A 13,545-nucleotide genomic window follows, 5' to 3' on the forward strand; every position below is an offset into this window, starting at 1 on the left:
TATGTAAGACTCATGACACTGAATTTAGCCATTCTGAAGATGGATTATAATCCAAATTTTTTACCAAAGGGTCTTAGAGCACTCCAGCTGCTGTGCTACTGCCCAAAAGCATCACTACAACCACAGTAATGCCTTGCAGTAAAGATTGACTGTATTTCTGAATCCTGGAAATGTTTCTAGGATTAGTCTGTTGAAGGAAGAAGATTTTGATGACATTAAAGAGGCTTATGATGAAAATAAGTTATGTTCTTCAGTTCTGCAAGTGCAGAATTTTTGGGTGTGCACAGAGGTAGAACATTAAGCAGCTAGTAAATTTTACTGGCAAAAGTTCAGACAACTATATACTTAGGAATGCACAAGTTGTAAAGAACATATTCCTCTTTTGGACCCTTAAATACTTCCTGTGTCTTACTAGGCACTTAGGTGGTTTTTTTTTGCAGACTTATGTTACATCATAGGAATTTTGTGTACCTTTTAGTAAGCCATTGAAAACTGCCTGAAACATAAAAATAGCACCAGAATTTAGAGGATTCACAGTTGACTCAGCTGACAAAATACTGCTGAATATTTTCCGCTACAATGAACTAAGCTATGTCATAAACTCCTCGTTTTTGACATGTATTTTTAAAGAATTGCATGATTTCTACTTACTGAAATTTTTCTATTTTTGTGTCATGCACCATTAAAAAGCAACTGTGAACTGCCCCACTATATTTCTGATAACATACTAGATATATAAAAAAGCAGTATAAAAATGTTACTGCAAGCAGAGCACAGAGTCTACTTACCAATATTAATTTCATCATCCGTTTCAGCATCTCCAATACACTCAAACTGAAAATCTTGTAAAGACTGTGAAAATTTTTGCACTGCTATGGATAAATCTAGAATTCAAGAAAAAAAAGAAAAACAGAAAATCAGAATTACTCCACTACAATTTCACTGAGCAAGGTTTCATGCATTTCTTCACTAAGTACTTTTTCTGTTTACCAAGTTTCAATCTAGTATCTTTTTTGAACAGTAACCATCACCACTTCAAAATCAAAGTACCTGAGATATCCCAGACACCTGTGAAACATGCTGATGCCAGATTTCAAGTATTTAAACATGTATTATGTTGGCAACTGAAGAATAATAGCACTTCTTGAAAAATAAGAAATTGGTATAAGAAATCAATATGTAGTGATAAATTGCATATGTAAGTAGACCACTATTTAAAATACTGCAAGATTAATTTGCAGATTAAAATAAAGCTTATGACAGTTTTTTCATTAACATTATCAGAATAATTACATTCTAATTATTCTGACACACAACACTGTACAATGTTTAGTGTAAAAGCTTTGTAAAATGAAATTGAAGAGTAAAAAATAAACCACAAGTGCTTGACAACCAACTAGGCTGTCCATGGATTATGAGCACTATTTTTGCTGAATTACACAAAGTAATCCAAACTTTATAGCATAAAATTTCATTATAATTGTACGCAACAAACCTAAATAAAGAATATCAATGTAACCACATAAATCTGTTCTGTCCTTTTTTCTTTTTTTTTTAGCTATGCTAATAGCAAATGTAGAGATGAATGTGATAATGAAAGAACTTGGTCAAGACTAAAAACACCACCAGTCCAGGTGAACCCAGAAAACCAGTAAAAACTTTCTACATCCTAGAGGTTGTACCTGTGGTATCTATTTTGATGCTAGGAAACTTGACAATTAAGATTTTGATATCTGCTAAATATAAGTAAAATTTATGGTAAGGATAAGTTATGAACAAAAGCCAGTTTGTAAATTCTGTTTCAAAAGCATTACATATCTGTCTCCATTCTTGGGGATGTTCAAAAGCCATCTGGACATGGTCCTGGCCAACTAGCCCTGCTTGAGCAGGGGGGTTGGACCAGATGACCTCCATAAGTCCCTTCCAAGCTCAGTTATTTTGTGATTCTGTGATTTCTTTAACCCTCTGTTATTGTAAAGTCATAAATATTCTTTTACTTAATGCTGGACACAAAATTAGAGGGGTAACTTATTTCCAGGCAGGAATAAAACCTAGCAAACCAACCACACACATACAACCACAAAACATCATTTAAATATGAACAATGTCCAACAGTAAGAACCATTCCAATATCCTAAATGAAATAAGGGTTGAAAAACCTTTCAATCACCTCCAAATACAAATCCACACAGTAAGACAACTGATTTCTTTTTTAAAGGCAACCACTATCAAGTAACAGAATCCCTACCAGGATTTTGCCGTAACCCTGTATTTATTCAGTGCCCTGTTCCTTTTGTGTTTTTACATGCAGTTATATTAGTATAGAGTATATTAGTCCAACAAGAGAATCATTAGTCTTTAGACAATACAGACATGAACACATTTTTTTATTGTATTAGTAAGGAATTCAATATGTTTATCTGGTAAATTACTGGGGTGTAAAGAATTGGTAAATAAATTTTGTATCTTTTTGATAAATTGCGTGGAAAACAGAAAAGAACGCATCCTTACTGCATCCTTACTGAATATTTCCTACTGTGTAGTACTGAAGGTTATATTATTAAATGTATTAAAAGATTAGATGCTAAACACAGTGTTTCCTACTCTTGTAGAGATGAAAACAAAATAATCTTTGTAAGCTGAAGCACTGCATTTTATGCAAATACAGTATCTTTGATAACTAAGTAAATAATTGTTCTATAGCTGTTAGAAAGCTCTAAACTTGAATTTGTTCACAGTAGGAAGTTTTAAATTTAAAGGGAAGAAACACAGTTTTATTGTTGGCTACTTCACCAGATTACTACAACAAGTCCTAAACCCTTGTACAAAATTGCTGTATACCAACTGATGCCCAAAGAAATTACATGGTCTTAAGGTGACTCAGTTAAAAAGATTCTGTATTGCAAGTGCACTGAAATGTAAAAATTAACTATCACTAATAGGAATGCAGATTTATTTCCTCTGGACAATCTCATGGACTGCCCACGATAAACAGCATCTCTGTGAACGTGAAAGGAAATGAGGGAGGCATGGACTCTCCCCTATCACTCTTCCACATGTGCAGGGTTCAGTGGAAAAAATGTCAAGGGAAAGGAAAACAAATTATTAAAATATCCAAGGTGGAGTCTCCATTTTATATTCCGGTTTAGTGATTCATGATGTCAATCTTCCTTTCAGTGTGCCAGCAAATCAGACAGTGCTCATATATTTTGAACCTGAAGGAGGTATATTTAACCTACCTCAGAAATCGTGGGTATGAAGAATGTAATAAATAATTACAGAGCTCATTAGGTAACTTGATAAAATCATTCAGAATTATACGATTTGGAGATGTCTCCCTCTATTTGAGACCTATCCTAATAACTTGAAAGGATTATAAAATATCACAGTAAGATTAAAACTGTTCAATGTAGCAAAGAATAAAATGAAGTTCCAAGATCAGATGTTTCCTGTGACACTAATTTACACATAAGTTAATTTAACCTGAGAGCCTAAAAAATATTATTATACAGAAAATTTCATTCCTAGAGACTAGAATAAGAATTACTGTGCAAGACCTCAAAGTTCAACATTGCAGTTGAACCACCAACACTGGACCAAGAGGTGCAATTGGTTATATTTATCACTTTCTTTCTTACGAACATTATCACTTTAAATGATTACAAAAGTCACCTAGTCACAGGAAGGACCAGTTGTGCAATAAGCAGATCTCCTTTGAGAGATACGAAGATTCAAAACTGAATTAAAACAGATTTAAGAGCAACTCTGTCTCCAATCAAGAAGAGACAAATGATGGAAAAAATCAGGGAAATGGAGCAGAGACTTCACCCAGCTCCACAAGATGTCACTTATCACTGTATATCCCAAAGTCTTAATGTCACCAAGAGCCCTGTGAATACATGCTGCTGCTGCCTCCAGACTTAGAAAGGTAAATCATCACTCCAAATAAATCACCTTTTTAGCATCTGCAAGTTATGTGACACTACAAGTGTTACTCTTACTCAGCATGACCATTGTGAAGTCATGTCCCTCTTTCCATTGAATCCATGTGAACTAGGATATTTCAATTAGCCTATGACAGAAATTTTCTTTCAAGCAGAGACAACTGATCTTCTAAGTTACTATAAAAACGTCACAAGCGTTATTGACTAGCAGTACAACTCTATCATACAGGGAAGGACGGCTGCTCAAAAGTCTCAAAGATACCATAAACATTGTTGATCCTGCTCTTCTGCAGGCACTCAAATAATGTAATATCTCTGAGTACTAGCAAAGGAACGAAAATGCACTCTGATATCCCTTATTTGCCAGAGGGGTGAACTGCTAACCAGCAATTCTGTTAGCATGTGTTTTCTGAGAGTAGTCACTTCTATCTTTTGTTCACTGTTTTTCCCCATTCCAAAGGAGGATTCAGTTCAGTTTTGCAGAGAGGCATATACTCAAGAGTAGCCATCTACACACTACTTACGGTCAGTGGAAGGAGATAACTGAGACAGAGTTGCCTGTTTTATTAAGGGCTGCAGCAAGACAACTCTGACAGAGAAAGTACTAAAGAAGCATACTACAGTGTGGTGGGAAACCATAAAAGGGTAATTGCAGCTTAACAACAACAAAGTAATATAACACCAGTATTAAATATGGATACATATAATACCAACCATCAGTATCATAGAGCTAATGAAATAATCAAATCAAAGTCATCATCCATTCAGGAAAGCCACCAAGGAATCAGGAAATGCACTATTGTATTGTACTTCTTCCTAAAGTTTTATACTTTTGATCAATCTGCTTAACATATTTATTCAATAAAAAAAAAATGGAAAAAACCCTCTGAATTACTCTAGAAGTCAGGATTTTTTACGATTTCCTTTGTTTGGAATTGCCAAAAATTAGCATGTAATTTGAACTGTAACATATTATCTTATTTTAAGCATCAGATAGGACCTTACAGATGGATATAGGGTGATAAAACTATGATCCAGACCCTTTGTATTACTAGAACTGTTCAACTTTCTTGTCCTAGATTCATTAAAAACATAATAAAATAATTTCTTATATAGAGCCTTGAGGAGGAGGAGGAGTGAACAACGCATTTCAACAGTGTGATGAAACGATGGATGCTGTTACCTGAAAGATGAAAAAACGAGTGTATGTTTTGGCACAGCATATCACAACAAGAATTAAGTCCTACAGATAAGGACATTTGACAAGATTTCTACAAGTTGGTAAGTGCAATCAATTTTTTATTGGGCTGGGGAGGATGTCATGTGTGTGGTTTTGCCAGTCTAGTGTCTGGAAGAACAGAAGAAAGCCCAAGCTTTGGATAGGGATCAATCAATCTACAAAAGAAGAAATTTTATGCACTTGCTAAGGACCCATATCCCCTCCCTAGCAGCAGCCTGAAAGAAACTGTCCCCAGCAAATACATCAAAGTCTTTCCACTTGTTTGCTTACAAAGATGACTTCATTAGCAAATGCAGTTCCAATAACTAACATTCTTCCCGACTGATGTCAATCATCGTGGAAAAGCTTGGTATCATTCCCTGGGTTAATAAAGAAAAACAGCAGTTGAAACCTAGCGAGAAAATTAAACATGCCTAAGTGAACTTCTGAGCGCCAGCTGGAATGCAGTAAATGGGACTTCAAACAACAGATGCTCTGGTTAATATAGTAACAGCAACATATCTGTCGATCTGACATAAAGCTAGTTATTATCACATGGCTTCAAAGACAGCAGAAACAAAGAGGTGATGGTTGAGCTGACAGGATATTACAGACAATTCTTCAGTCAGCTGAATTTCAGGGCAGTTGAAGACTTGGAAAGAAGACCACGTATGGTCATCTTTGGTGTTACAAACCTTTGAGGAGTATGATTCCACTACTAGATATGATTAGACACATTGTGGTGCCGTGCTTGATGAGCTATTGCATTTGGTAATGCATTGATATTTAAGTTTATTAAAACCCAAGCTACTCAACAAAACTGAGCATTAAGGTACCATAATACATGAATAAAACACAGCAGAAATTGAATGATATTTCAGAGTACTTGATAAAACAGCATGCTGCTATGCAGAAAATAATTTATTTAGTTCACTGACTTCTATGCCTCAGTACCTGAAAATGAGTTATCATTGTGGGGTTTTTTTAATTGTTTACAAATAAATTTATTTTCTTGATTTATTTCATAAGCAACTCTCATGCCATAAAAATTTCTCTGGTTAAGTTATCTAAACACTTGAAAAAAGCAGTTTTGTATCAGAGACATTATTACTGTGACACAGCAGCTATGAGCATGATTTGCAGCATTCTTACCACACTAATGACAGAAGGAAGCATTTAAAAATTCATATAAATGAAAAAAGGGCTTTCAGTATTATAAATACAAATCTGTAAAACACTATTTATTCAGAAAAATACTCGTGCGATACATGACTCCTTAAATAGTTCATGACATGCTTCTTTATAGTGAAGATGAACAGGGAACTTCCTTGGCTTTGTTATTTTATGAGAGAACAAGCTTCAAGGATGCGAGCTATATCAACAGCCAGAAAAAAGCTGGAGAAACAAGAACACCCCACTGAGAAGCACTGAACTTCAACAGCTTCTGTGTTTGCTACAGTCAATTCAACTGTAAGTAGAACATGTCACAGTGGGACATCTTTTTTCCACATCATAGACAGTAAACACAGCAGCTGGCAGTACAATTACATTTAGGCAGTATGAATGATTAAGCAGTTAAAAGCAGTGATCATACAAGATAGCATACATCACTACTATACTTCAAATTTCTTCCTGGCTTAAGGGCTTTCTCATTAAAATCCCAGCTTCATATTTCTTAATTCAGAAAACAGCACCAAAATGCATTTTCTTCACAGTTTTTGTCTTTCTGCTGTTCATCACTCACTACTAATTTAAAACAAAAATTAAATGAAGATCAATGGATTTAGGTAATTGTCATATACAGATAATCTTTCTATTTCATAACATATATGGTAGCAGGTCAGCACAAATAAGAGGACCTGAAAAGGTCTTACAAATTAGTCCAGTAACAACCTTGAGCATGGGAATGTTGGCACATGTCAGTAATGAAATTAATTCCTTCCACTGTACATGAAAAGAATTCTGGGGTTGGCTGCCAGAACAGGTAATCCCAACTTAATAAAACACCACCACCATAACACATATCCAGATCACCTATAGTTAGAGAGCAATTTAAAATGCACGTTAACATGCCTTTTAAACACCAACAAAAGATCTGTATAATCAGTTGATACAGCTTCTGACATTTTGGTTTCATGACTTTCGATACTAGAGTGCTTCTTTTGCATGGAATATTTTCCATGTTTCTTGTATTGTTAGAAGTCTACTTGACGAAATCATTTACATGCACTTGTTACCTTTACTTCTCGGTTGAGTTAATTTGTGGATTAAGTTAACTTTTCTGATTGTCGTAAGAAAATAAAGGACACCAAAAACCCACCAAAAACAAAAAGAAAGAACTCCCCTGTTATGAGTAATCACATTTTATCAAAAGAATTGCAGAATAATTTAATTTGGTAAAATGCAGGGCAGGCTGGCACAGAGTAGAGACTATGTGCAAGGGCTGACGGAGCGAATGCTGGCCACTTGCTGTAATACCTTCTAAAGAAGTCACAAGAAAAGACCACAGGGGAATACAGAATCCAGTGCCCAGTGCCAAACATTTTGAAGCTTTAGGGTCATTGCTCTGTATTGACACAGTCTTTCATTGTTGCTCTCAATGAACTCTTTATTCCCTTTATTTGCCAGCTTCATCAGTGTATATATTCTTTGCCAACTTGCTATTCATGGAACAAAAATCAGCAACTAAAATAAACAACTACCTATCCCTACAATCTCACATTACTTTTCCACCCTAGGCTCTATGTTTTGCTCTTAATTTCAGGGAAGCTAATTTCTTCGCACAATCTCCAGGGAAAAGACATCAGGAGAATATGTCAACATGTAGCCCATGCATTGCTGCATTCCTGTGGGGTTACATAAGGCACTATAGCAGTGTGAAATTCTTCAGTGTCGTTCTCTTAGCCATGAATATTTCCATGAGAAAAATGCACAATTTACTTTCCCATTCTAGTAAGCACTGAGAAATCCCCTTGATCAAATGCAGCAAAATCCCCACTTTCTTAACACTATGATGCAAGAGCTATTGAAAAGTCTGTATGTTCTATAAACTTCATAGCTATTCTTACCAATATTTTTAAGTCACAAGTTCCTCATGTTAGAAACTTGTGCAGTACTTTGGATATTCTTAGTATTTCTCTACGGTTAAGAACTAAATCCAACACAGTCTTGAAGACATTCCAGGAACAGAACACTGACATTTAATGAAAAGGGGATTTTTATGCCACATTTGCATGCTTACTTGATAAAAACATACTAAAACTTCCCTGAAACATAACTGTTGCACCAAATAATATACATACAAAAGACAATGTTGGCAATATTCCATCCCTCTCTTCAATATTCCTCTCCTTAACTCAACTCATCTGTAGATAACCTTATTCATATAATCAGGAAAACAGAAAGAAGTGAATTTTAGTTTAGTATGCAAAAGCTGTAAAGCGTATAAAAGAACTAACTTGTTTTGACTTCGCATAATTATAAATACATGAAAGAATGAAAATGCAGCTAAAAATGTATAACCATCAATGAGAATGACATTGATATGTCAATATGCTTCTCTAAAGTTAAGGCATATATATACTTCATAGTTCTTTACCATATTGATTGATGTAACTTTATTTTGTTTCAATACTCCCACATTCTTGTATTTTATTTCTGATTATCTCATTGCTACAAAATTCATTATTTTAGTTGATAACACTGTTTAACAATACTGCTGCACTTGATTGGAAGACAAATTGACTATGCAGGGAATTACCACAGCCTAAGCCTTCCAATCATCAAACCATATTCACAGAATTACACTTTACAAGTGACTAACCATATGGTTAAAAACAGAACAGAAAATTTTGCTTTGCTACCGTTGCAATTTTTTACAATATTTTTCCACAAATACTGTTAAAATTTTTAGAAAGCATTTGGTTTCATTTTACTTCTGAAATTGTAAAGACTGGTTGTAGGGTATAACTTAGTACTATTTCTAGTATATTATATTTTTATAAATTACATTCAACCAAAAGGTTTCTATACAATGACAGTTTTGCAGATATGCTTATTTTCATCCTGTAAGTTTTTTGGCCAAGATCCAATGTAAGGATTCCAATATTTCTAAAACTGGAATATTCCAGCATTTTTTCTCTCTTGGAGAAAAATAAATATTTGAAAACAAGCATATTTCCCCGTTTTTTTCTCATTCTCAAATAACTGAATATCAGCACTAACTCATCTGCACTCTTTCAGTATTTTCCCTGTTTGCTGATAAAACTATTCCAGAGTTCTCTATCAGGACTATCTCAACTCTTTAGCCTAAATTTTTCACCGCTCAGTAAGACATATGAAACACACTCAAGAGGAAGCTAAAACTGTATCTGGTATAACATACAGTAAATAACCACTCCTTTTCCATTTTCTTGTTTAAGGATGTATCTGACATTCAAGTTGCTTGCTTCAGTTGAGGGTTATATGCCACCCTTTCCACAAGCCTACTGCCTTTCAATATATTTTCATACACTCTCCAGAGGGATGCAATTTGCTGCTCCCCAACTTACCATGTACACCAGAGGAGTCTGGGTCATGGTGGCATGCAAGATCTTATAGTTGAGCCACATGATGAAACTTTTGGTCACACAGTCATCACACACTAATTCTCATACTACAAAAGCATATTAACAGTAATACTGGCAAGAGCCTTGTGCAATCTCAAGATGATGTAACTCAAGACTGCTCTAAAATCTCAGATGTAAGTGTACAATCTCTTTCAGATGTCTGTATTGCTAATGTAAATAGCACACCAAGGTATCCAATTCAACAACACACAGTAGTGTAGAACTGTTTGGCCAACATCAAACACCATGCCCATGCCAGATTCTCTCCCTTTTTTACATACAATTAATTACAGGTTTGTTCCAATAGTCATTTGAATTACCAACAACTTGAAGCAACAGCCTTAGTGTAAGATTATACAGAAATCCTAAAGTATTGGAAAAAGTTAGAATGTTAACTTTTCCTCCTACACCTTCCTTTTTTTTTTTTTGTTATTCATATCTTCTTCTATATCATTTTACTTTTAACTTCTGCATATTTTTCTACCACTCCATTATCAAGCCTAGGTTCCTAAACTTTCTTCACTGCAAACTTGCTTTGACCCTCAACATACTTTCTCTTGCTCCTTCTGGGGATTTTAAATGCTCTTTCATGATCTTCCACATTCTTCCCCCACCCCGTGGATGTTTGTTTCCCAGAACAGCATCAGCCTTTTCCAGGGAGCTGGATCCACAGCCCAATCTTCCCCCCCCCCCCAGACTCTTTCAATGAAAGATGGTTTATCAGGCTTGCTGCCTCATTTCTCACTCCTCCTGGCACATCCCAGTGACAGTGAGCAGGCAGAGAAGCACCACAAAAAAGAGGACAGAGAAACCAAGAGCAGATGTTGCCAGAGGTTGAAAAAGCAGAGAGTGATTTCCTGTCTGGTAACTAGGGAGTTGCCAGAAAAAACATGGGAATTCCCAGATTTCTAATGCAACGTAACGTATTGGTACATCAGATGATTTTTTAGTAGTACTTTAAAAGACACTTTTCTCTGTTCTTAATCCTAAAATGTACCCAGAGAAATTTAAAAAATGCATGTGCCTATTTATAGAAACACAAAGCAATATACGATATTAAAATTTCACAATATAATTAAAGTCTATACTGCAACACATACATAAGGAGACACAGTTCTGACAATTTGGACAAGATCAGTTCTGCTAGGTCAGTGTGGAGTACATCTAGAATGAGATGCAATTTTCCAACTACCATCCCTCCCAAAATAGGGGAAAAAATAAAAAATAGGGTTATTTCTGGTATGAACAGGGAGCTTTAAGAAGCTGCTTCTAGGAAAACCAAGAATAAATCAGTGCAGCAATTATCATGCAGATCTTCAGCTGTAAAAATTTCTGCAATATATCTTCAAATGCCTTTATGTGCCATGATTTTTACTGTAAGTAGATTCCCCCATTCTGTGAAAAGAGCTGCTCAGAAAAGGATCAGTCACATTGGCCTGTGCTGGATGGCGGGGGAGGGATGAAAGGAATGAAAGCAGTTATCAAGGCATTTGTAAGTAGTGAGCTCTTGGAACAACATTAGAGTTGAGGGTCATGGGAAACAGAAGCATTGCTCACCCTTCTTCCTGGCAGAGTTTTCTGCACTTGGGCAACAAAGTAAAATGTGTTGTAAGACCAGAAGGAGGAGGAGAGGGAAAAAAATTAAAATGTGTATATTTAGCCCATTTAAAAGGGAAAAAAATACTACCATTCTGCTTTAAAGGAAATGAAACACTCTCTCTATGAAATTCTTTCAGGCTCTTAGAGCTCAGGAATACAACACTTGATTAGATTCCTTTGATCAGACAACTAATATCACAGTCACACGAACTTCAGTACTGCACATAACAGGGTTGGAGTGTGGGCGGTGAGAGTTCTAACACACACACACGAACAGATGTAAGTAACATTTGTTTAGAGAACCAGATATGCACTTCCAGACATGGAGAACGGAACTGAGAGCCCTAATCAAGCAGGATTTTGTTCAGTGACATTAAATGTCACTACTTATCTTGACCAAATTTGGCCTAAAGGACTGACTTGCATTTGGTTTACCACAGAGCCAGTTCACTACACAGCCACTTCTCACTACTTAGAGAGAATGGATAGCAAACACATCAGTCTCATAGAGCAAACAAGCTTAACATGCTACTTAAACCCTCTTCTACCTTTAAAATATGAAAGGAATTCAGAAAATGCAGAGATGAGAGCCATGAAAGCACTTAAAAGCCCTAAAGATACATTTTTAAGGGTTTAAATTAAACCACTTGCAGTATCTTAAATGCAAAAATCTGTAACCAAAATACCTACATTCTAACAACGGGAGAAAAGTACCAGCCAAATGAAATATGTTTCATTAACTAATGAAATGCACAACTACTTCAGCAGGTGATCTCCTGTTGGTACAGCTCAGGAATGAAGCATTCCCAAAGAGTTTGGAGTTAAGTCCAATTCGCATGTGACTATTTCCTGAACAGTTAGTTATGTAATAGTTTTTGCACCTTACTTTCCAGATATATTGCATTCAACCAGAGAGAGAAAGAAATAACTCCTGTAAAAAACAGTACTCATATGACGTTTCTCTCTACGTAAAAAACTATTTCAAAGAATAGACTCTTTGTATTAAAAAAAAAAAAGAATCAGACTCATTTTGTTGGACTTTTTTACTTAAGTAACTTCTCAAACAACACTAAGGAACCTGAATGACCTTTTGCTGAAGTCTGTCTAGTTTTTCTTAAGTCAAATAACTTTTAAGAACGACCAATGAGGCTTCAATTTCGTCTAATGTTTTTTTCAACTTTTAATTCTCTGGAATTTTGTTCTACTTTCCTGTCACAAAAAGATTTTGGAACATTTGACAGCATCCTCTTGTTATCTTCCTGGCAGAGTGACATCCTTTAATTAATAATCTTACCATCCATTAGTACTAGTAGTGTTTATATTATGGTATGTGTGATGAGTTCTGAACTAACTATTATCACTCACAAATGAGACCTTTTCATTAAGCCAGACAAATAATAACTAGGTTGTTTTATTACTGTACATTTTTAGGTAGCATCAGGAAACAAAATAAATACTAGTAATTGTATGAAATTGAGGATAAAGAAACAGAAATATCATTAATGCAATTCCATCAAGCCATGAGAAACCTGAATTTAAAAACTATGTACAGATTTTGTCTTATTCCTTGATACCATCCTTGATACCAAAGATGCAGGGAAGTGAGACAAAGGTAAATGTAAGAAAATGGTAAGAATACCTTGTTTAAAGAAATGCACATGCAGTAATCAGCCTGAAAAGGTAACTGGGGAGCCACAAGAGCTCTATAAAATCACAAGTAGTACAGAAAAGATGGCAAGAAGCAAGCTCAAAACAAAGAAAGAAGATGCTTTTTCTTAAAATATGTAGTTAAATAATGAATTTCCCTACCACCGGATGCTGTGGATATAAAAATTTATGTGGGTTTGAAAAAGGACTAGACAAGTTCACAGAAGAAAAATCTACTGAGAGCTACTAAAGATATAACTAACCCCTTGCTCAGGAAATCTTCAAGCCCCAAACCACTGGAGGCAGAGGAAGCATCACTAGGTTCTTCCTGCTGTTATTCTCTACCCTAGGCAGTCAGTGCTGTGCATGAGAGAAAAACACAACTCACAGCAAAGCACTCATTCATATCTAAAGACAGGATGCAAAACCAGATAAGCTTCATGTCTGACTCAACACACTCGTTTATGCTCTCTGTAGGAAGATTTGGACACATATATTTTGCAATAGCTTGAATGTCTCAAGACACCGG

At 35.4% G+C, this 13,545-nt stretch overlaps 1 protein-coding gene across 2 annotated transcripts in view; it reads right to left on the reverse strand.

Annotated features, from left to right (window-relative positions):
- ARHGAP42 (Rho GTPase activating protein 42) overlaps positions 1–13,545 on the reverse strand; it is a 148,940-nt gene that overhangs the window by 113,022 nt on the left and 22,373 nt on the right. For both annotated transcript variants that reach the window (XM_051780180.1, XM_051780179.1), the window contains exon 2: positions 789–884. In XM_051780180.1, coding sequence (XP_051636140.1) covers positions 789–884 — 96 coding nt within the window. The remainder of the gene's footprint in view (positions 1–788; positions 885–13,545) is intronic.

The sequence above is a fragment of the Manacus candei genome, unplaced genomic scaffold, assembly GCF_025592945.1.
Source record: "Manacus candei isolate 608988 ecotype Guabito, Panama unplaced genomic scaffold, ASM2559294v1 h1tg000014l, whole genome shotgun sequence".
Taxonomy (NCBI): Eukaryota; Metazoa; Chordata; class Aves; order Passeriformes; family Pipridae; genus Manacus; species Manacus candei.